General features: G+C 61.1%; 1 protein-coding gene across 2 annotated transcripts; it reads left to right on the forward strand.

Moving 5' to 3' along the window:
• Nucleotides 1–12673: 12673 nt before the first annotated feature.
• Nucleotides 12674–23272, forward strand: PDXK (pyridoxal kinase). 2 transcript variants are annotated; one of them, XM_040986679.1, is made up of 11 exons: nucleotides 12674–12828; nucleotides 16959–17013; nucleotides 18251–18355; nucleotides 18681–18764; nucleotides 19721–19767; nucleotides 20447–20532; nucleotides 20951–20996; nucleotides 21347–21458; nucleotides 21734–21870; nucleotides 22606–22672; nucleotides 22887–23272. In XM_040986679.1, exons 1-11 carry the CDS (start codon nucleotides 12742–12744, stop codon nucleotides 22997–22999), a joined length of 939 nt encoding a protein of 312 aa, XP_040842613.1. In that variant the 5' UTR covers nucleotides 12674–12741; the 3' UTR covers nucleotides 23000–23272. The 2 variants fall into 2 exon arrangements, with proteins under 2 accessions (XP_040842613.1, XP_040842612.1); XM_040986678.1 differs by lacking the exon at nucleotides 22887–23272 and having other exon boundaries at nucleotides 22606–22854.
• The last annotated feature ends 622 nt before the right edge of the window (nucleotides 23273–23894 follow it).

Raw genomic sequence — 23894 nt, forward strand, 5'->3', positions numbered from 1 at the left:
CTATGCCGGGCCTTTCCACCGTGTTCTGTGTCCCCGTGGAGCTGCGGGTTCTGCCATGGCTGCCTCCCAAGCCAGAGCTCTGGGCACTTCTCCAAGGCCCAGCAGAGTACAGCATTGGGGTCCCTACCAGTGTCTTCAGGGTGACCCCCAGCTCCCGCACTCAGAGGCCACGAGTATCTCCTGCTCTCCCGGCTCCTGGCCTGGCCTGTTCCTGCTGCCAGCTCCCACTGAGCCCCACAGGCTCTTGCATGGCATCTCCTGCTGCTCCCACATGGGCCTGTGGGAGTTGGGGGCCCAGGGCTGTGTCCCCCCAAAGCAGTGACCTGTCCTGGGGTGATACCTGTACACGGGTGCTACTGGGGCAGGAAGTTAACAGACACAGCGCCCTTGTTCACCCCAGCTGCCTTAGGGAAAGCCCAACTACACACCAGTTTGCACACGTCCTCAGAGCACAGGGCAGGTGTCGTGCCCACGTGTCCTATCGTCCAGCGATAAGAGGCAGATGCGAGTGAAACCTTCTGCGGTAAACTTTATTGCAAGCACCAAGATGAGGAAGGGGAAAGGGCCCCGACCCCGGCAGGCTGTCTGCTCTTATGTGCTGACCGGCCCCGCCTCCGCCGATGATAGGTCAGCGTCATGATCACGCAGGGTCCTGGGCGACCGGATTCGTCAGTCCCCAGTGTTCACACGCCGGCCACGCCGCAGCTCACGCGAAAGCTACGTGACTCTCCACCAGGCACCAAGGTGTGGCTTCTCCGGCCGGCGCCATTTTGGGTACGGCATGTGGCCAGTGCATACAGATGCGGCTGGCAACAGGCAGGCCCTGGCTAGGCCTGACACCCGTGACATGACAGGACCAAGCCCTTCTCCCTGGCTGCTGGTGACTCACGGTGTGTGGTGTAGCCCCCACACCCAACACCCCCACAAGGGGAGCCCCAGGTCTTCACCAGCACTCAGGCCAGTCCCCGCGTCCCAGGTCACTTTGGAGGGGCCTGGCCCAGGAGTGTAGAGTAGGTGGGCCTTCCTTGTGTCCTTGAGTCAGGTGTGTTGGCCACAAAAACACACTTCCTGCCCCAAGGGTTGCTGGGCGTGGGCCACGGGCATTGCGCTCCAGCCAGCGGTGTAGGGACGCCCCCTGTGTGGGCCTGTGATGACCAAAACTGACGCAGTGGGAAGACTTGGTGAAAGGAACGACTGGTTTTTAAACTTTTCATCAGCTTTCATTTCAGCTGGGGTGTCCCAGTGAAGTGCTATAGGTGGGCCTGTGGTCACCCGTGGGTGCTGCACTGTCTCCTGTCCTGTGCCAGCCTGCGGATGTGAGCCGGTCTTCTTAGGCACCGTCCCCTCCTGCCTCTGGCCGGGCCGCAGGCTGGCTTATTAATACATATGTTTTGGCCACAGAGCGAGAAAATGTGATGTTGCTGCGGAGTTGCCATAGGGCATGAACTTCCAGGAAAGGGACACGTGTGCCTGTGACCCAACTGGTGAAACTGAAGTTACAGCCTGGGGAGCTTCGTGCAATTTGACACCAAACTTTCCAGTTTAGAAAGATTCTAAGGTACAGCCAAGTCCATGCCCGCCTCGGGTCTGCAGTGCTGTCCGACACGACCCGGGATGAGCTGACATGGTGGAAAGCAAGGCTCTTGAGTCCCTGTGCCCCTGCTGTGTCAGCTCCCAAGGCCGAGTGTTGACTTCCTGTGGCTACTTGCGCAATCAGCTCACTGTTATATAAAACCACTCCACAGTCTGGGCAGAGACCCTGCGCTGCACCCCAGGAAGGCTGGTCCACAGCTGGCCGTGGCCTGCAGGTGCAGAATCGCTGTCCCCGTGTGGATGGGCGCCTGTCCACCAGACTAACTGCTCTTGTGGTTTGGGTCTGGGCAGTTCGTGGGCGGCATCCTGGTTGCTAAATACGGGGAGGTGGGAGGAGCCGGAAGCTGCCCCCCAGGCATCCCAGATGTTCCCCTGGGCGGAGAGATGGCAGCTTCCGGGAGCTTGTCCTGGCAACTAGAAGACACTAAGTGGTTTGGTTTGGTTTTGTTGTTTTTCTTGTTTTATTTTGACTTGAAAGAGAGAGAAGGTGAGATCTTCCATCTGCTTCTTCACTGCCCAAATTGTCACAATGGCCAGAGCTGAGCCAGTCCCAAGGCAAGAGCCAGGAGCAGCTGCTGGGTCTTTCACATGGGTGCGGAAGTCCCAAGGACTTCGACCCTCTGCTGCTTTCCCAGGTACGTCAACAGGGAGCTCAATCAGAAGTGGAACAGCCAGGACTTGAACTGGAGCCTCCATAGAATGCTGGCACTGTAGGTGGAGGGTTATCCTGTGAGCCACCGTACCTCCCCAGAAGATGACACACTAAAAAATAAAGGTGTGGAGCAATGTCCTAGCAAGTACACTGTAGAGATGATTTCTAAGAAGTGAGAATTCTGAGGATTTAGCCGCGGCTTGTGACACCAGCATGACACAAGTGCAGGTTCAGGGCCGAGCTGCCCAGGCTTCGTCCAACTTCCTCCTAATGCTCAGGGAACCGGCAGAGAACGTACCAAGGACTTGGGTCCCTGGCACCCGTGTGGCCCCAGGACGGGTTCTAGGCTCTGCTTCCACCTGGCCCAGCTCTAGCTATTGCAGGCATTGGGGAGTGAACCAGTAGAAGGAGACCGTTTCTGTTGCTTTGCCTCTTGAATAAAATAAATACCTGTACAAAAATACATTGTGTGTGGTTTTTTTATACAAAGAGAAGATACAGAAACATCCATTCACTGGCTCACTCCCCAAGTGGCTACAATGGCCAAAGCTGAGCCAACCAAAGCTAGGAGTCTTGCTGGTCTCCCACGCAGGTGCAGGGTCCCAAGGCTTCAGGCCATCCTGGACTGCTTTCCCAGGCCACAGGCAGGGACATGAATCGCTGCCCATGTGGGATCCTTAAGGATGCAAGGCAAGGATTTAGCCATTGTGCTGGGTCCAAAAATACATTTTTTAAAATCAGGAATTCTGGGCCTGGCGTAGTGGCCTAGAGGCTCAAGTCCATGCCTTGAGAATGTGCCAGGATCCCATATGGTGCCGGTTCTAATCAACTTCCCATCCAGCTCCCTGCTTGTGGCCTGGGAAAGCACTCGAGGATGGCCCAAAGCCTTGGAACCCCCTGCACCTGCGTGGAAGATCTGGAAGAAGCTCCTGGTTTCGAATCAGCTCAACTCTAGCTGCTGTGGCCACTTGGGGAGTGAATCATCAGAAGATCTTCTCCCTATCTCTCCTCCTCTCTGTATATCTTACTTTGCAATAAAAAAAAAATTTTTTTTAAATAAAGCTAGGAATTCTGATATCAGCAAGTTGGGTAACTGAATTGTGGTTTCTGCAGGCAAAATGGTCAACAGACTTCCTGAGCTGGTGGGAATTCTTGTCATCCAAGGAACGGTTACATGGAGCAGCCTTGCAGAGAGCCAGGACCTCGTCCGACTCACACATGGCGAGGCTTCCAGAGCAGAGGAAAACGCAGTGACTCAGAAACCCCCAGATGTGTGCCCACCCGTCACATAATCGGGACATTCCGTACAGCGGCAAAGGCCCAAAGGGAATCCTGCTGACAGACAAAAACGGCTTAAGAGCAACCCGACCTGGACCCCAGTGTGGTTAGCCTTGCCCTGGAGCGCCAGAGGTGGGCGCAGCCTGACCTGGACCCCAGTATGGTTAGCCTTGCCCTGGAGTGCCAGAGGTGGGTGCAGCCTGACCTGGACCCCAGTATGGTTAGCCTTGCCCTGGAGTGCCAGAGGTGGGTGCAGCCTGACCTGGACCCCAGTGCGGTTAGCCGCTGCCCTGGAGCGCCAGAGGTGGGTGCAGCCTGACCTGGACCCCAGTGTGGTTAGCCTTGCCCTGGAGCGCCAGAGGTGGGCGCAGCTGGGGCGGCTGCGTCCTGAGCTCCAGGCACAGCTGCTAATCCACGCCTTGAGAGGCAGCACATGACGGTATAAAGGTCCCTGTCTCCCTCTTGGAAGACCCAGACTGAATTCTGGGTCACTTTCCCCAGCCCCTCCCAGAACAGGGACATGTGACTTGGGGGCTGGACCGGGGACCAGGAATCTGGGAACCTGGGTGCTGGGACCTGGAGCCAGCAACAAAGAGCTGCATGTCGGCCTCATGCTGCAGAACAGGCTGCAGCAGGTGGAAAGCCGAGGGCCTGTTCCTGGAGGTGAGATGCAGGCATGCGTTCGAGACCGGCTGGCCTTCACAGCTGTGCACCTGCCCCGTGAGGCTCTCCGCTCCGCCTCAGTGTCTGGGTGGCCTGACCCCAAGCCTCCCCAGCTCCGTGGGCTGTGTTCCGGGCGAGGGAGTGTGGAAGAGGTGCTTGCACATGTCTACCTGGATTGGGGTTAGTGCCCCCTGCTCTGTCCGTTAATGGCAATGAAGGAACACATTTTTTTCCAGAATTTTCTTTATTTGGAAGACTTACAGAGAGGGAGACAGAGAATCTTCCAGCCTCTGGCTCACTCCCCAGGTGGCTCAGACAGCCAGGGGCTGGGCTGGGCTGAAGCCAGGAGCCTGGACTCCATCTTCTGCCACCTCCTCCGTCATATCACCAGGAAGCCTTCCAGAAGAGGAGCAGCTGGGGCTGTGCCATTCACATGGGACTTCACGTGTGTCTTAACAGCCCCAGGCTTGGATGGGACTGGGCACTGGGGCACAGGGGTGTGGCTCAGGCCAGTGTCCCATTGGCCACCCTGTGTCGAGGTCCTGGGCCACCTCCCCAGCCTCCCAGCCACAGGCAGGGAGAATGAGGACCATGGAGGTCAGGCCCCTAAGACCCAAGCAGGGACCTGCCCCTGTTGGTTACCATGGCAATGCCAATCTCACTTTAGGGCCTTTTTGAGGGGAGGGAAATAGGAGGAAGCTGACAGAAAGGGAGCTTTTGTGTCCACCTCCAGAGGACTGAGGCCCTGACACACACACCCGCAGGCGGCCCGGCCTGGGTCTGCTGGGTCCGCACTGCAACCCTGGCCAGGCCACGGGAGGGGGCGGCAGGGCAGGCGGTGGCCGGCACAGCGGAACAACAGACCTGTTCAAGCTGCTCAGTAACGCATTCCTGGCCCTGAACCATGAGCACGTAAGCCTAGTCCCAAGTTTTGTCTGAAAACAACGCCTGCCTTTGAACTTGACGCTTTGTTTTCTGAGCCCACAAGACCTGCTGGGACTGGGACAGGATGCAGCTGTTGGAGACGTGGGGCTACAGGATGCTGTGTCACGGTGGGGGGAAGAGGAGGGGAGAGGCCAAGGGGACAGGGTGTGTATGCCCCGTGCTCTGCCATGTGCAGGCACTAGGACCCAGGCGAGAGACAGCGCAGACATACAGGCTCGGGCACCGAGGCCTGCCTGGCTGTGCAGGCGCCCACAGCCGCACTCCGGCAGCGCCAGCTTCCTAGCAGTGCAGGCCCTGGGGCAGCACGCAGCCCTGCAGCAGGGCCTAACCAGTTCTTACAGGCTTTGCGAGTGTGTGATCCAGGGGACACAAATCAATCTTTCTCTCTCTCTCTCTCTCATCCAGGGGACACAAATCAATCTCTCTCTCTCTCTCTCCCTTAAAAAGAAACGATGAGCAGGGTCACTCAGCGGGTCAGCAGGGCATCCCAGGGAAGAGCTGAGAGCCCACAAGTGTCCACGGAGGCCACCGTGGGCATCCCTAGGCTGTGTCCAGGATTCAGATTCCAGAACGTCCCTCCAAGTTCTTCCCACAACCTCAACGCCCCTTCAGGCAGTGGGGGAGAGCTTCCCCAGCCCGGTCCCCACACGCGTGCACGCGCACACACACACAATGGCTACTCCATGTTTCCCGTCCCCCAACCCCCCCCAAGAAGGGCACCCAGCCTCATCTACCTGCTCGCCTCTAGGGTCCTGCTGCTGCCCTAGAGGCGAGCTGGTAGGATGTGAGGTTGGGTGTGTTTCTGGTCCCTGGGCCCCTAGAGACACTGCCATGCACACCTCCCACCATGCTGCCGATGACAGCGCTGCAAAGAGGGGTCTGGGCGGGGCCTGGGCGTGTGCCCCGAGTCGCCTCTCCATGTGCCAGCTGACCCGCCTCCATGCACACCTGCCCCATCTCAACCGCATAGCCTGTCCTGTTGGCCACACCACCTTGCAGGAGGGAGCCCACCATGTCCCTGCAGCCTGGCAGGACTCACCTGAAGGAGGGGTGCCCTGGAAGGGGTCCACTTCCTGGTTGGCCAAAGGCCTCATTCTCATCACGGCAGAAGGGACCAGGGTCTCTGTAGGGCCTTCCCCAGCAGCCTGTCCCCCCCTCCCCACACACACACACACTCTGCCACCAGCCACAGGATCCAAGGAACCGTGACTGGCAGAGGCCAGAGGCTGGGGTCAGAGGCCACACTGTTCCCAAAAGGCACATTTGAACACCTTATTGGTGACAGGCACAGAAAGTGGGAAGCGTCCAAGAAGGGGACCCCCACCACACGGCGGCACCACGTGCCTGCCAGCCCAGGAGTGCCACACCCCGCCTTGTGGCCTCTGATTGGAGGCTGCACCTGCTTGTCAGCCTGACAGCTCCACCAGTGAAGACAGGATTAAGCCAGCGGGCTGTGTGCCGCTCCCTCCCTCTCTCTTCATCACTATTTTATTCTGTTGCAATAGCTCTAGGTTTTGCAAGCAGCTTGCTGCAAACTGGCGTGCAGTCCTGCGGGGGCAGAATGTTTGAGGTCATTGGCCGAATGCCAGAGGCAGCTGTGAATTGTCTGGTAAAAACAGTTTCTCTCTTTACAAGATTTATTTATGTGTGAGGCAGAGTTGCAGTTCTTCCATCTGCTGGTTCACTCCCCCAGTGGCCACAAGCCCAGGACCGAGTCAGGCTGCAGCCAAGAGCCTGGAGCTTCGTCTGAGTCTCCCGCTGGGAGCAGGGGCCTTAGGACTTGGGTCATCCTTCTCCCAGGACTCCCAGCAGGGAGCTGAATGGGAAGTGGAACAGCCAGGCCTCGTACCATGGACGGCAGCACTGCCCATTGGGCCACCACACCGGCCCCAGAAAGAGTCCACTTTGTCAGAGGCCCCACCCAGACTGTCTCCCAGGACGGCCCTGCCCCGCTGCACTCCCAGCTGGGAGGGAGGGCCGTGGGCGTGGTCAGCGAGTAGTTTGTCTCTTCTGGCCTGGTCCCTGCTTCACTCGGTGTTCCCCAGGGACATGCGCCACTGGACCATTGGCCTCACCTGCTCTCTGGTCATCTCTGACGGGCCACCAGAGCTTCCATGGGCGTTGTGTCTCTGTCCCAAGGGGTGTGTTTGATGTTCTCCTTATGTTTCAGACACGAGACCCTGATCGATGTTTTAGATTTTAAAGTCATGCTTGCTGCTGGGCGCCATTGGGACTGACCAGCAGGACTCCAGGTCACTCACAACTCCACGTGGGGGAGGACTGCCAGGCAGGTCCTCACAGGACAGAGAGGGGCCTGCCCCGGACCCTCGGTGGACTGGACCCGCCAGAGGCTTGGAGCCATGATGAGAGGGGGAACAGCAGGAGAAGAGAGAGACAGTAGCCAGGACCATGTGAGTGCAAATTCAGTGAGACAGCAGGCAAGGAGCCCAGGAGCTCAGCACATGGCAGGCGTGGAGTCCAGGAACTTGGCACACAGCAGGCACGGAGCCCAGGGGGCACACGGCAGGCGCGGAACCTGGGGGCTTGGCACACGGCAGGCGTGGAGCCCAGGGGCTTGGCACACTGCAGGCAGGGAGCCCGGGGGCTTGGCACACGGCAGGCGCGGAACCCGGGGGCACACAGCAGGCGTGGAGCCCAGGGGCTTGGCACACGGCAGCAAGGCTCGTACCAGACGAAGTTCTCCCCAGGAGTAAGCTACACGAGCTGCCAAACATCAGAGGCAAGGGAAGATCGTGGGAGCTGACACTGTGGCACAGCCGGTTAAGCCGCCGCTTGCAGTGGCACTATCCCATATGGGTGCTGGTTAGAGCTGCCTCGGATCCAGCTCCCTGCACCTGGGAAAGCAGTCGAGGATGATCAGAGTGAATCCTGCGCCTACAGGGAGACCGTGGAGCTCCAGGCCCCTGGCTTCAGCCTGGATATTTGTTGCAGCCAGTTGGGAGTGAACCAGTGGATGGAGGATCTCTCTCTCTCTGTCCCTCTACCTTTCCAATAAATAAAATAAGTCGTAGAAGAGAAGGAAATCTGAAGCAAGGGCCCAGTGTGCTAGCCTAGTGACTAAATCCTCACCTTGCATCCACTAGGATCTCATATGGGCACCAGTTCTAATCCCGGGGACCCTGCTTCCCATCCAGCTCCCTGCCTGTGGCCTTAGGACCCTGCACCCACGTTGGAGACCTGGAGGAAGTTCCTGGCTCCTGGCTTCCAGTCAGCTCAACTCCAGTCACTGTGGCCATTTGTAGAGTGAACCAGCATATGGAAGATCTTTCTCTCTGTCTCTCTGTAAAATCTTACTTCCCAATAAAAAATAAACCTGTAAAAAAAAAAAAAAAAGAAGAGGAGGAGTCAGCAGCCAGGAGGAAGGAGCTCATTTTGGGACCTGAAGGACGCACTGGCAGAGGGAGACATGTCATCCGTCCTGGTAGGCCACATGGCTGGTGAGCATTTGCCCTGGGGGGAGCAGCGACCCCCACTCATTCAAGGGCCAAGGGTGGGGAGAGAACCTGGACTCTGCCCAGGGCACAGGCGGCTCCCAGGAAGTCGCCTTATCTTTCTGGAAAGAACTGACTCAGCAGCACACCTGCTCTGGCCCCTTGCCCTGGGCTGAGCTCCAAATCCCCAGAGGCCCTCTGTTCTGGTGGAACAGTCCGCCCTCTTGGCTCCTGCACGCTCTGGACGGGCAGCGCCTGTGCCACTCACAGCCACACTCGTACCCACCCTTGCTTCCTGCGTGGGACTGTCTCCCGACTTCCACACGCAGCAGCCAGGAGCAGCAGCTCCGGGGAACCAGCACGTGACGAGCCCATGGAGGAGCCTGCAACCCAGATCAGCTGCAGCTGTCCAGCTCTGCGACCTCGGCCTCCACAAGGAGTTGACTGTCTAGCCAGAGGGAGTGGGGACTCGCAGTCACCGGAGGTCGTGGAGGAGGACCTGCCCCGGCTCGCCCACGCCTCGGCTTGCCCACACTGTTCCGACACTCACAGGCAGCGCAGTGGCCCGTGGGATCCTGTGAGGGGTGAACAGTCGTGACCTCAGAGCGGTACAAGGGACTGCTGAAGGGCCCTCTCAGCTCTCGCCTCTGAGCAGGGAGCCGCCTGGAAGGCTGGGGGGACTGGCCCTTTAATGCACAAAGGAGCTACCTAGATCTAGCAGAATAACAGCTAACAGGCTGCTACTCCTCCTGCACGATGGCCTAGCGGCTGGGGTCCTCGCCATGAACACGCCAGGGTCCCATGTGCACCAGTTCTAATCCCGGCAGCTCCACTTCCCATCCAGCTCCCTGCTTGTGGCCGGGGAGAACAGTCAAGGACTGAAGAACCTCAGTATCAAAGCCCCAACCATTTGCTCACGGCTCTTTTCTACTAAGAAACTGTGTGAGCTTGCAGAGCAAATGGCCTATGTGACCTTTAGCACTGACGGGCCCCAATTCTGAATCAAGGCCCACCTAAGTCTGGTTATCTCACAGGTGGCTCCAAGTGAGTAAGTGGGTGCTTCCCTTAGTGGCCGCAGGCCTGGGCTGTCCAGCCGATAGCCAGGGAATGTGTGCTATTTCCCCTCACCGTGCAGGCTGTTGTGAATTGCTCCTTTTCAAGCTATTGTGGACTGCCCCTGTAAAACCCTGTGAATGTGCTGTTCAGGGCCATACTCCTGTAAGGGCTGTTGGTCCCAGCCGGCTGAATGGTCGGTCAGCCAGCTGCCTGCTCTCAACCAAGAACCAGGCTCGGCTGTGCTGAGCTTGAATAAACCATCCTTGTGCTCTTGGATCGACTTCAGACTCCTGTGATTGCTGGGGATCTCAGAGTCTGGGCACAACAGAACGGCCCAGTGCCTTGGGACCCTGCACCATGTGGGAGACCTGGAAGAAGCTTCTGGCTCCCGGCTTCAGATTGGCGCAGCACCGGCCAGACAGATCTTTTCTCTCTGCCCTCCTCTCTGTATATCTGACTTTGCAATAAAAATAAATAAATATAAATTTTTAAAAATTGTACTCCAGGTCTCAAGTCAAGCTCACCACAACAGCCAGAGCTGGACCAGACCAGAGCCGGGATCCACGTCTCCCATGGGCACAGGGGCCCACGCACCGGGGCTAGATGGGAAGTGGAGCAACCAGGATTTGAACCTGTGGCCGTATGGAATGCTGACACTGCAGGTGGAGGCTTTACCCACTGCGCCAGCCCCAGCTAATGTAGCAGTGGGAGCCGATTCCAAGTGCATCCCTGAGCAGATAGAGCAGCGTGTTACGACATGGGTCTTTCAGGCCGGAGTGCCCCGCCGCTAAGCGTGGGAGCTCCGGGTACCTGGGCCCCATGCCAGTCTCTGCTGCACAGCACAAGGCCCTGCAGCACCCCCTCTGCTCCTGGGCTGCGCAGGGTGGGGCCACATTCAGGCCCTGCACGGTCCCGGGAAGACACTGGGATTACTTGTCCCCCGATGAGGTGGCCCGCCTAGCCGCTCCAGCTAGTCCGCCCCAGAGCCAAGGTCAGCCCTGGCCGTGGGTACTGGAGCGTGAACTACAAGCCTTGCCCCGACCACACCCCAGCCCCCACCCCAGCGCACTTTGTTGGGGTCCGTGCAGTGGATGTGGGGGACACAAAGGTGTGAAGGGTATTGTTCCATTGCAGGCAGGGCCGCAAGGAACTTCCCACTGTTTGGCAGGGCCCGGGGATGTGTCTACGACCACCTGAACTTGGCTCCACCTCCCCTTGCATGGACACTGGACCACCCTTCCGAAGAACTCTAATCCATCCAGGCATTGTTTGCTGCTGTGAGGCTGGCCTTTTACTCAGTGTGAGCTGGAGGTTAATGTCAATAATAACGTCTTACAAAAGGGCCTTCTATTATTCCCACTGTCTTGGCTGTCCCCATTGACCTTATGCTAATCAAGGGACCTGTATTTAGGCTTTCATTCTTTCCTCATTCTTTAGGTTCTCCTTTTCTTTGTGATACAAGATTAACTTGTAGAATAAGAATTGTAGGGCCCAGCGCGGTGGCGCAGTGGTTAAGGTCCTCGCCTTGCACGCCCAGGATCCCATATGGGCGCCGGTTCTATCTCAGCAACCCCGCTTCCCATCCAGCTCCCTGCCTGTGGCCCGGGAAAGCAGTCGAGGACGGCCCAAAGCTTTGGGAACCTGCACCCGCGTGGGAGACCCGGAAGAGGCTCCTGGCTTCGGATCGGCATAGCATCGGCTGTTGCGCTCACTTGGGGAGTGAATCATCGGATGGAAGATCTTCCTCTCTGTCTCTCCTCTCTGTATATCCACCTTTCCAATAAAAAATAAAATAAATCTTAAAAAAAAAAATTGTAGCAGGAACTTGTAGAGTTTTTAGGTGAAACAAACAGCAGAATTATCCTTAGAAACACCCACTTGACCATGACGTAAAATGTCTGAGCCAGAGTTTGACTGATTCTGTATAAATAAAGCGGACAGCTTTCCCGCATGGTCCATTAGGATGATGAAATCCTAGTGGTCTCTTTCTTTCCTCTTTGTGCCTCATCCACGCACCCTTCGCGAGTTCCGAACCCAGCTGGAGCTGGACTCCTGCTCTCCGGCTCTAACACTCCAGGGGGGCACAGTGCCCTGTCCTGGCCATTCTGGGGCCCAGGGCCAGGTGCCCAGAGGCTACCCCTCCTCCCAGGCCTGGCTGCCCATCTCACCTGCCCTTCACAGGTCCTGCCGTGCCACAGTGGCCCCGCTCTGCAGATTCTGTCCCCAGGACGGTACTCTAAGATGTGGGACTTCTGGCCAGCCAGAATGGTAGGCAGCATCCCATACGGGCATCGATCAGGTTCCGGCTGCTCCATTTCCCATCCAGCTTCCTACTTACGGCCTGGGAGAGCAATGGAGGGCGGCCTGCGTGCTAGGGCCCCTGCGCCCGTGTGCAAGACCCAAAAGACGCTCCCGGATCTGGCTACATCTGGCCTAGCTCTGGCTGTTGCAGCCATTTGGGGAGTAAACCAGCAGGTGCAACATCACTCTAACTCTGCATTTCAGGTGAACAGAGAAATCATTAAAGAAGAGGTGGCAAGAGCCGACTCCACCGGGATTGGAAGGGGAGGGCCCAGAGCTCTGTGAGCAACAACCAGCAGATGGGGTGTGAACCCCGGGAGGTGTTCCCCCGGCCCTCAGCTGGTGGGGTGGGGGTCAGCGTAGGTCAGGGGTGGTCAGTGTGTGGACATGCCCTTCCCTGGCCAGGTTCTGAAGGTGGGGACCTTGGGGCGAGGTAGGCCCGCCCGCACACGTGCGGTCGCGCAGGGCCCCGGAGACGTGCCGAGCTCGGCCTGCACTCGCCGGCGGGTCCAAGGTCCCCGAGGCGCCCGAGCAGGGCAGGACCGGCCTCCCCGGCCCGGCAGCGGCCGAGGCCGCCGGGTGCTCGCGTCCGGCGCCCGCCCCGCTGGAGCCGGCCAGGCCCGGGCGCCCCTTCCCGTCCGGGGCGGGACTTGCGCGGCGTCCCCGCCCCCGGCCCGCCCCCGGCGCCGCGCGGGACTCCGGGCTCGGAGCGGCTGGCGAGGTCAGAGGGAGCGAGCGCCTGCGCCGAGCCGCGCCGGAGCCGCGAGCCGGAGCCCGGGACGCCCGCCTGGCCCCGCCGGCATGGAGGCGGAGTGCCGCGTGCTCTCCATCCAGAGCCACGTCGTCCGCGGCTACGTGGGCAACCGGGCGGCCACGTTCCCGCTGCAGGTACGCGCGGGGCTTACGTAACCGGGCCGGCCGTCCCGCGCGCCCCGGCCCGGGACGCTCATCTCCGGCGCGGGCCGGCCGCCTGCGCGCCGCGTGACCTTGGCGGCCACGGGGGGTCCGGGCGCGCGGAGCCCCCGCCTGCCGGTGGGCTCGCAGGGGGAGGGGGTGAGCAGGCGCGGCTCCCTCGGGTGCACCCGGAGCCTGGGACCGCCGCGGGGTCCCGGGTGGGCTGCGCAGGTGGGGAGGGGCGAGTCCCGGCCCCGCGCTGTGGCGCATTCCCTCGAACCCCCGCCCCTTGCCTCCCCCCTGCGAGAAATTACGGTGGGGGGGGGGTGGGCCGAGGGAGCTGGTTGGGGGTGGCAGGTGTTTGGGGCCCCTGGCATCGTGTCATCCAGGCCACGGTGCCGGCCAGGTGGGGCTCACCGCTGGAGTGGCCACAGCCCAAGGTGATCAGAGGATGACAGTGGACCCTGCACGCCGCCCCCTCCCCTACCCCGCAGGGAAAGCCCCCCAAAATGTGCCCAGAATGGAGCACGCCTTGAGAGGAGGCACTGTGGATGGCAGGTGGCTGGGCAGGCCTAGGTGAATGGCAGGTGGCTGGGCAGGCCTGGGTGAACGGCAGGTGGCTGGACAGGCCCCCGGTGACCCCTGGGCTGTCCCCTGTTTGGCCCAGTCTGAACAGGGGGCCAGATGTGCTATGTGTAAGGGTTCAAATCCAGAAGGAGCAGGTGCGGGCGCCCCTTCCCATTCCAGCCAGCAGGGGGCAGAGCCTGCCTGGCTTGTCAGGTGCACCTGAGGGGAGTCACCAGGCCCTGCGCCACTGGCCACTGCTGCTGCTGGCCACCAGCCTGCAGGGGAGGGGTGGTGACCTGGCAGCTGGGTCTCCCTGACACCCCAGGGAGGTACCTCTAAAGGGAACAGCTGCCGTCCCGCCCGGGCTGTCCCCAAGCCTGCAGTTCTGCAGGGTCCCATGCTCCAGCCCCACTGCCTGTGTCTCACACTATAGAGTAGTGGAGCTGCCCAGGGGGCTGCGGGGGTGCTGCTGGCCACCTGGCCTGGACAGGGGGAGCACCAGCAGGCTGGGGCTAGGCAGCACCTGGAGCAGGATGGGGTTCCCCTGCGGTTCAGAACTGCCCTTGGGGTATCGGGGTGTGTGTTCTCTGTTCTAATCAACACTGCACGTGCAGCTCAGGACACTGAAGCCTCTTAGCCCTGGCCAAGCTTAGAGACCTGGGGCGTGCGGGCAGTGGCTGTGCCCTGCCAGTGTCCCCTTGACCTGCCCATGCGGCTGCGCCTGGGGTCTGAGCCTTTGCAAACCTCAGCTGCCTGTCCAGCAGAGTCCCTGTTGGCAGGCAGGGGCCAGTGTGACCTAGGTTTGTGCCACCCGGGACCACCTGTGTGAGTGGCCGCTTCCTGTCCCTGGGGCTGGGGCCATCCTGGGCTGATCCCAGCTCCAGAGAAGCCCAGAAGGACAGAAGGAAAGCGAGCAGAACCTTGACCCTGTTTTGGGTTTTGTGTCTGGGCCTGGGTCCAAGGTACATCTCAGTGCAGCGCGCCCAGCCCACTGGGGCCGCCTGGGGCCCGGCAGAGGCAGCTCACAGCCCTTCCTCATTCAAGACAGGCTGTGGCATCCTGCTGCTCTGGCCAGGGGAGGAAGTGGGAGGGAGCAGGTCTGGGTGGCTGCTGTCTGCTGCCTCCTCCAGCCCTGACCAGGCTGGGATGGTTCCTGGTTCAGACATTGGTAGAGTACGGCCCATTTTTGCGGGGGTATCTCCCCTCTGCAGGGAGATCCCAGGGTCCTCCATGACATGCCCTGGCTTGCCCATGGTTTCCTGGGTCTGCCAGGGGTAGGTAGCAGCCACGTGGCCATGCGGCTAGAACCGCTCTCCCTCCTCGCCAGGCTGGGCCTGCAAGGGTGCCAGTAGCAGGCTCTGTGATTGCTGGGTTAGCCCGCCCCTACCCCCAGCATGTTCCTGTGCAGCTGCCACTGGCACCAGGCAGTACCGCTGCTGGCTCCTGCCACGACCGCTGCTGAGGGCAAGGGTGGCAGACATCAGCTTGAACCTGAGTCCAGTGCCTTGTGCTTGTGGCCGAGACGGGCAGGTGAGACACAGCTAGCACTGCAGACAGTGGCTCTACCTGCCGTGTCGCCACACTGTCCTAAAAATTATTTAAACGGTACAGCGTCTGGCAGCGATGAACTTGGTCACGGAGCCGATAATAACACGGGTGGACCCTGACTGATGGTCAAAGCCCAAGTTTATTACAGCCACAGACTTTTAAAGGAAGGCTGTCACGTAGGCCCCCAGGGAGGAGGGGCTTGAGCCATTTACATCTCAACAGCAAGGGACAGTTCCTCAAAACACAGCTGGTTCCTCTGGCAGGTCCTTTATCTAAACCTTATCAGTTGCTCCTGGCTCCTTCAGGGGTTCAGCTGGCTATTGTCTGCCACAATAGCAGAGAATCTGAATGTCCTTGTGCAGTTTATACCATGGCACAGCCTGTCTCCAGTGAGGACAGGACAGGTCCCGCGAGCCCTCCAGCCGTGCCTGGCTCATGTTTGTGTCTGTGTGGGTTGAGCTCAAATGCCGGGTGGGAAACAGCCAAGGGCTGGAGCCAGATGGAGACAGCTGCTGAGCCCAGCCCTGGCCCTGCTGACCTGAACCCCAGGGCACTAGGTGAAGACAGGACGCTGGCCGCGGACACTCAGCGGTGTGGTCCACCGGTGCCCCAGCCACCCTCCCTTCTCTGCCTTGCCGCTTGCTGTCCTGCCCACACTTTAGACATTCCACAGATGCAGTGCCTGCTTCCAAAGTGAAGGCCGTGGGCGGAAGGGGCCACCCCTGGGCCTCCCCCACCCTGCCCCTTGGCCTTCTCCCTCCTGTCTACTCGGTCAGCCAGGCAGCACGTAGCCTGCATCATGCGGTGTCGAGGAGGGAGGCCATGCTTGCCTGGAAGGGCCGCTGACCCTGGAGGGCCTTAACGCCTGTGTCTTGGCCCCCTGGTGACCCTGTGCGATGACAGCCTGCACTCCCACACCCAGCTTCACGTGGCTACAGAACTGCGGGTGTGAGTGCCGGTTTGAGCTGGGATCTGTGAACAGGCCCCGTCCCCCACGCACCTGCTGCACTGTTCCTATGGATTGGCTGGGGCGGTCAGGCCTGCGCCTCGTGCTGGGGATGGGTGCTGCCCGTGCTGGGTACTCCTTGGGCACCTGAGATGACTGACTGTATCAAGTGGTACTGTAGACACTGAACCTGGGGAAGGGACCCTGTGGCCACGCTGCAGTCTTGGGTCCACTCGTGATAATGCCAGCAGTGCTGACCTGGAAGGTGCAGTGGACAAGGCTAGGCAGCCCTGAGGGGTGTGCAGCTCATCCGAGCCCCCCGATCTTGGCTGCAGATGTGTGTGTGTCAGCCCCAAGGCCCGGAGAAGGAGCAACACTGAGGCCACCCACATCCTACACCCCACTTTGGAATGCTCAGCTTCCTTGGAATGTGCACCCCGGTCCCATGGCAGCTGAGAGCTCCTTGCTGCCTTCCAGATGAAAAGCTGTAAACAAATGTAGCTTGCAGCCAGTTGGCCATAATCCTCACTTGGTGACAGGTGACCCTGACGTTAAGTTTCCTTTGCATGAACCACTCTGTCGTCCCTGCTAGCTGGGCAGCCTTGCCCCTGCCTGCCGGTGGGCACCGGTGGTGTCCTCAGGGGCCCTGGGAGTCGCTGTCCCTCTCCCTGGCTGCTCCGTGAGACAGGAGCCATGGAGCAGAGTGGTCAGCCGTGCTGCCCAGGCTTGGTCAGAGTTTGCGAGTTCCTGGTGCTCCCACATGGCAGGGTGCCCAGATGCCTCTGGAGCACCAGGCCAGGCAGGTGCCTCCTGGCTTCCTGCTGCCCACACGGCATGCTTGCCCCACCAGAGTGAGTAAGCTCTCCCCTTTCCCAAGCTCAGCCTGCAGTCCTGCGCCAGCCATGGTGCCCTGGGTGGCAACCTGGTGCCCTCACGCCCCTCTCTGTCTCTGTGCCAGCCACAGTGCCCTGGCTGTCGCCCGGCACCCTCACGCCCCTCTCTGTGCCAGCCACAGTGCCCTGGCAACCACCCAGCAACCTCACACCCCTCTCTGTCTCTGCAGGTGTTGGGTTTTGAGATCGATGCTGTGAACTCGGTCCAGTTTTCAAACCACACAGGTGAGGCCTTGGCCCAGTGGTTGTTGTGGAGACCCAGCCCTGTGCTGGTGGCTGGACTGTGGCTTGCCCTTGGGTGGGGGTGGCTGGGTTTGGGGCTCAGCGGGGAGCCGTGGGGCAGGTAGCAGAAGCATGCTGGGTCTCTGCCACCTCTGGAAAGCGGGTTATGACCCTTCGTGTGTCTGTAGGAGATGATGACCGGGTTGGGTCCAGTGCTGGCCTGGGTGGTTGCACCACGGCACCGGTACCTCCTGCTGCATTTTTGAAAATGTGCAAGGCAGAGACAGAACATGGGAGACACACAAAGGCCCTCCATCCGCTGCCTCACTCCCCAAGCTCTCCGTCCACTGCCTCACTCCCCAAGCCCTCCGTCCACTGCCTCACTCCCACAGGCTGGGCTGGAGGCGGCCTTGGCCCAGGGCCTTCCCACCCAGACACCCAGCATTCACAGGGTGGACATGAGGCCTCTGGTGGGGCTAGGGAGGCCTGGGGCCGGCATCCAGCAATGCCTGGCAGGCACAGCCACCACCCAAGAGGGCCCTCCCAGGGCTGCAGCCCCTCTGACCCAGCTAGACGGGAGTGAACCAGCAAGTGGAAGATTCTTCATAACCCTGCCTTTCATGTAAATCTTAACGACCTCGGGACAGTCGGGACAGTCGTCTGTGCTCGGGGCGGGGCATGTGAGGACCCCTCCGTGTGCAGTGTCCCTGTTGGGGAAGTGCAGGGCAACCTCAGACATGACTGCCAGGCACGCGTGTTGCAGCAACCCCACCCCGAGGCTGGCAGCCTTGGAGTACACACGTAACATCAGGCCCCTTCAGACCAGAGCAGGTGTCTGTTTCCACACACATGTGTCTTGGTTGGGGTTTGTGTGCTTCTTGATATGTTTGTGGGGGGGCAGTGAAAGGAAAATGGGAAGACGGGGCATGGTAACCCCTGCTATGCCCAGAGTGCCCAGGGGCCCCAGAGCCTCAGGTGTAGATGGCCATAAGCGTGTGCCATGGTCAGGGGGACATGCGGGGCTGGGGAAGGCAGGCAGCGTTCCGGGCTGGGGGTGTCCTTCCCAGTGTCTGGTCTGTGGAGGAGACTCGGGCCCCCCAGGGTGTGCACCTGTCACCTTGGAGGGGCAGGTTCAGAGCTCAGGGGCGGGTCCCGCTGAGTGGCCAAGCGTGGCAGTCTCGGGATGGGCACGCGGGCGGCAGTGTGCGCACAGCTGTGGCCTGAGCCGTCCGCTCCGCAGGCTATGCTCATTGGAAGGGCCAAGTGCTGAACTCGAGTGAGCTGCAGGAGTTGTACGAGGGGCTGAAGCTCAACAGCGTGAACCAGTACGACTACGTGCTCACAGGTAAGGGCTGGGCGGTGCTGCCCACCTGTGCTGCCCGTGGGCGGTGCCCTCACGGAGGGTCTCCATGCCCCCTGCAGGCGTCCCCTGGCGGGGAGTGTTAGGGGAGCCCCGGCAGAGGCGACGTTGCCACCGCTGTGCTGGCGTGTTCGTCAAGTTCCCAACCAAAGAACCAGCCTGTGTGTTAAAAACAACTGCTGACCGTGGAAAGCGGACAGCACAGGACAAGGGACAGTCACCACCCGTGTCCCCCATGGCCACAGGCTGTCAGGGACCTAGATCTTCCCTGGCCCCCAGGGGCTGACCCAGCTCTCCCTGCCTTCCCAAGGTTACACAAGGGACAAGTCCTTCCTGGCCATGGTGGTGGACATCGTGCAGGAACTGAAACGGCAGAACTCCAGGCTGGTGTACGGTGGGTGCCAGACCCCCAGTTCAGGGTGCCCTCAGGGGCGCAGAGAGGAAGGGGGCTGGTGCAGGTCAGCCTCGGGTCCAGGGGGTGAATGGGCACAGCTGTCCCTGGGGTCTACCTGTTGCCTGTGCCAAGGCTATGTCAAATACTCCGTGGGCAGAGACTTTCCCTGTTGTCCATCTCCCAGGTGTGTCAGCCCTGGCATAACCCACTCTGTACCTGGTGTGCCAATCTGGGTCCATGCTGACCATGGCAGGGTGAGGGGAGGGCTTGCCATCCTAAGACCTAGTGCATTAACCCGAGGCCCAAAGAGAGGCCCAGGGCGTGTACTAGCCCAGGCCTGCTCAATGTCCCTGCAGAGAGAGGCCCAGGGCGTGTACTAGCCCAGGCCTGCTCGGTGTCCCTGCAGAGAGAGGCCCAGGGCGTGTACTAGCCCAGGCCTGCTCGGTGTCCCTGCAGAGAGAGGCCCAGGGCGTGTACTAGCCCAGGCCTGCTCGGTGTCCCTGCAGAGAGGTCCAAGGCTTTGTAAATTGCACAGGATTTCCACCTAGAATGGGTAACACAGGTGCTGGGTCTCCAGCCCAGGACCTGTGATGTCCTGGGCTGTGGTTGTGCCTGCTGCATACCAAAGGGGGGTGCCTCATGGAGTGAACCCCAGAGAATTCATCAGCCCGGGGTCATCAAGACCTCCATGTGTCAAGGGAGCCATGGAGGAAGCAGCCCTGTGTCCATGGGCAGACAGAATGTACTGGACATGTGCCTGACAGTCTGAGCGGCCGCAAAAGGGACATCTGGTAAACCCAGAACAGCTCCCACTCCAGAGAAGAGCCAGGTCCCAAGGGACAGACCCTGGGGTCCCCACATAGGAGCAATGGGGGAGGGGCTGGCATGCAGTCTGAGCCTGGGGAGGTGGTCCCTGCTGTGGCGGCTTTGCTGACCAGGTACCCTTGTCCCCGCAGTGTGTGACCCAGTCATGGGTGACAAGTGGAGTGGTGAAGGCTCGATGGTGAGTGCTTCCAGGGACTCCCTGCTGTGCACTGTAGCTCCCCACCGCTAGTGCCCACCGCTTGGCTTGCCCCATGTGGCCCCTGGGCAGTTCCCGAAAACACTGTGAAAGCGAGCCAGTGCCGATGCATGGTGGCTGTCCCGGGTCCCCACATGCTTGTGGCCAGAGCACTCTCCCGAGGGACATCTGATGGCTGTCCAGTTCATGGGCTTGCTTAGAGCCGCAGCTTCCCAGGGAGCAGTGGCCTGGCCCCCAGTTCCATGGCAGGGTCAGCGCCCCCATCCACCCACCCTCTGTGTTTCCCATTTCTCACCCTGCACTCACCTCCCCCTCCTCACCTCAGGCCCCCAACTCGGACCAGACCCTACCCTGATCCTCTCCAGGCCTCCAGGGTTCCCATGTGCCAGGTGTGCCCCCTCCGTGGGGGCAGTGCCTGTGGGCCGTGGCGGTCAGTGTGTCCCCTTGGTGGTCAGTGTGTGCCTGTGGCGGTCAGCGTGTGTCCCCTTGGCGTCAGCGTGGGCCCTTGGCGGTCAGTGTGTCCTCTTGGCGGTCAGTGTGTCCTCTTGGTGGTCAGTGTGTGCCTGTGGCGGTCAGTGTGTCCCCTTGGTGGTCAGTGTGTCCCCTTGGCAGTCAGTGTGCCCCCTTGGCGTCAGCGTGGGCCCTGTCGCTTTGTCCCTAGTACGTGCCCGAGGACCTGCTGCCAGTGTACAGGGACCAGGTGGTGCCCGTGGCGGACATCATCACCCCCAACCAGTTTGAGGCTGAGTGAGTATCCTGCTTCCGCGCGGCCCACTATCCACACTTGCCCTGGTGACAGAGGCCAGGTCCAGCCCTGGGCAGCAGGTGGCGCATATCCAGTCCCCCAAACTGGGGGGGGGCCTGTGGTGCGTCCGTCTTGTCAACCGCCAGGCCCCGCTGACCCGACCCCGTACTGTAAACAGGAAGCGGCTTAGAGGGCAGTTCTGGAGTTTCGACTTGCAGAGGGGTGGGGACACCTGGGGACCCCCTCCAAAGTGGGATATGGGGGGAGACGGGGTCTGCCCAGAGGACTACACGGGTTCCTCTAGACTCCCTGGGAAGCCCCACGCTGCACGTGTTTGTTGCGTCCACAGCATGCCAGTTCCCGGTGGGGCATGGTGCCAGGGGAGGGGTCTCAGGCCACCCCTTCCTGTCTGTTTTGCAGGTTACTGAGTGGCAGGAAGATCCACAGCCAGGAGGATGCCTTGGCGGTGAGGGGGCCATCCATGGGGGGCGGCACACAGGCCCTTCCCGCTCCATGCTTAGGCACCCGGCAGCCGCGGGCCTGGCCTTATCCTCCCTCTGCCGGCCACACCAGCTCCATCCAGACTGTACTTGGACCCTGGTGCCCGGGGAATGGCCTGAGTGAGGCCAGGAGCCTGTGTTGAGTCGAGAGAGGCCAGCCCAGGCCAGGGCTCCTTGTGGAACGCCTTGCTCGGGGCTGAGGCCGAGCGTGGGAGGGTAGGGTTCTGAGCCCCTGGCGTTGCCCGGACGCCGCCCTGCCCTCCGCCCACCGACGCCCTGCCCTCCGCCCGCCAACGCCCTGCCCTCCTGCTCACAGGTAATGGACCTGCTGCACTCCATGGGCCCTGACACCGTGGTCATCACCAGCTCCGACCTGCCCTCCCCGAAGGGGAGCGACTACCTGATCGCGCTGGGCAGCCAGCGGATACGTGAGTGCCTTGCCCCTTCGCGGTACGCCTTCTCCATGCGGCAGCCTGCCCCCGACATGCACACTGGCACTGGCTCAGGGCCTCGCCTGTTCCTTGTCCACTGGGCCCTCCAAGGTTCCAGTCGCTGGGATAGGGGCTGCTCACAGCCCAGGGCTGCTGATGGAGATCACCCCTGCCTCGTCCTTGTGCCTCCCGTGACCGGGGTGGAGGCTGGCTGGGCCTGTCCCAGCTGCACACTGGGGTCCCAAGGGGGCTGGCTTCCCCTTTGCCTGCAGGACGGCCCGATGGCTCCTTGGTGACCCAGCGCATCAGCATGGAGATGCACAGGGTGGACGCTGTGTTCGTGGGCACCGGGGACCTCTTTGCCGCCATGCTGCTTGCCTGGACGCACAAGCACCCCGACAACCTCAAGGTCAGCCGCCACGGCTGCTTCAGCTGCGCCTGGGCTCGGGGTGGGGGACTGTGGCGGGCTGCCCTGTCCCCCTTGATGGGGAAGAAATAGCAAAGCCTGACCAAGACTACGTTTAGAAGCCCTGCTGGAGTGAACCAGGCCCCCGGCAGGGAGAACCCCAAGTCTGGGGCAGCCAGTGCCAATGTGGGGCCCACGGGTGTTCAGGTCACCACTCCTGGGTGATCAGTGGACTCCCAGGTCCATCCTGCTGCAGACTCAGAGCTCAGGGCTGGGACATGGGTCCCTGTCCCCCCTGAAGGCTGGGATCTGGGTGTCCACCTCCCTGAGGGCCAGGATGTGGGGTCCCAGCCCACGTGACTCACCTACAGTGACTGGGCTTTCTTTGGTGCAGGGCGGCAGCCGCCTATCCACAGCTCCCTGCAGGCCCCCAAGGCCACACCCTGGGTTCAGCCACTCCAGGGCCAGGGACCTGGGCTCTGGCAGCCTCCCCCACCCCGCTGAGTGCCCCCTCCACCCTCAGCCAGCTTTTGAGGCACTGAGTGATGAGTCTGAGTTTCAGCCAGGAGCTGTTTCCTGGGTCAACCGTGGGAACGCCCATTAGGCACCTGTTCTGTGCCACGAAGTGTGCAGCATGTTGGGGTCAGGGTCGGGGCTGAGAGGACTGCCCGTGGCAGGTGGCAGTGGGTGGTGTCTGGGCCAAGAGGCCCGGGTCCAGGGTCCCTCTTGTCTCTGCAGATGGCCTGTGAGAAGACTGTGTCCGCCATGCAGCACGTGTTACGCAGGACCATTGCGTGTGCAAAAGGTACCGCCAGGGGACCCTCGCGGCCTGCACAGGGCCGGCCACTATGGCCAGCTCCTGCAGCCATGCACAGGGTCACGGGGGCCTTGGACTTTAGGATGGGGACAGTGGGCTGTGGTGTGGAACCCCCTTTCTGAAAGCAGTGGGGTGGGTGAGCGTGGAGGGGAGGAGCTTCTCAGCCCCGCCCCTCTCTAACCCCGCCCCCTCTGTCCTGCAGCCCAGGCTGGGGAGGGGAGGAAACCCAGCCCCGCCCAGCTGGAGCTGAGGATGGTCCAGAGCAAAAAGGACATCGAGGACCCCGAGATCGTGGTGCAGGCCACGGTGCTGTGAGGCCGTGCGCCCCGTCCCCTGCACCTGCGTCACGTCCACCGTAGCTAGGACCAAGCCCTTCTGTGTGTGTCCCTCGTTTCTGGTCTCGGTTGTGAAGCCGTGCTGCCCGAGCTTTTACCACGACGCCATCATGGTGACCTGGGACTGACCTGGACACCCAGGAGTGTCCCTGTGTGCCTGGGCAGGGACCAGGCTGTCCGCATCTCTGAGCCGAACCTGGCTGGGCACTGACCTGGAGGCCGCAGGAAGGTTCTGCCTGCATCTTTCTCGTCCCCCGTCTGCCCAACTTTGTCCTCCACAGTGGTTTGTGTCTGAATTTGCTGCTCTCCCGTCCCCGGGGTCCTGCCTCAACCGCGGGGAACTGTCACATACCGGTTTGTCTACGGTGACGTGGACAGGGACCAGGAAGGTTGGGGGTCCACACATCCTGGGTGTTGGCGCCATCTGCTGGGACTTAGGTGAGATGGCAGCCCCCAGGACCTGGGGTGTTTCTGCAGTGGAGGATGTGGGGGGCTCCTGAGAGTGACTGGCCTGGGTTGCCCCCACACTGCCCATGAGCCCCAAGGGTGGTGGGGGCGGAGGGGACAGGGCCAGTGGGCTGAGGCGGCTTTGAAAGGTTCTTTCCTGGAGGCAGTGGCAGATGTTGGGTGGGGGCAGCCCTGACCTGCCTTTGCCCAGGGCTCGGGTGCCCCCTTAGTATGCCTACAAGCAGGGAAGCCCATTAACCCTACCCCCATCCAAAGTATCCCATCTCCTGGGGACCCACAGCTGGAGAGAAGCAGGGAGACAGCAGGAAGTAGGGCTGGTGTGGTCCCAGGAAAGCAGATGGTGCAGGAATGCCCCCACTGCCAGCCCCGAGCCCACACTACTCACACCTGCCTGGGCCCTCCAGAGT

This window comes from Ochotona curzoniae, unplaced genomic scaffold, assembly GCF_017591425.1.
Source record: "Ochotona curzoniae isolate NIBS_2020 unplaced genomic scaffold, NIBS_Ocur_1.0 contig_4516, whole genome shotgun sequence".
Lineage (NCBI taxonomy): Eukaryota > Metazoa > Chordata > Mammalia > Lagomorpha > Ochotonidae > Ochotona > Ochotona curzoniae.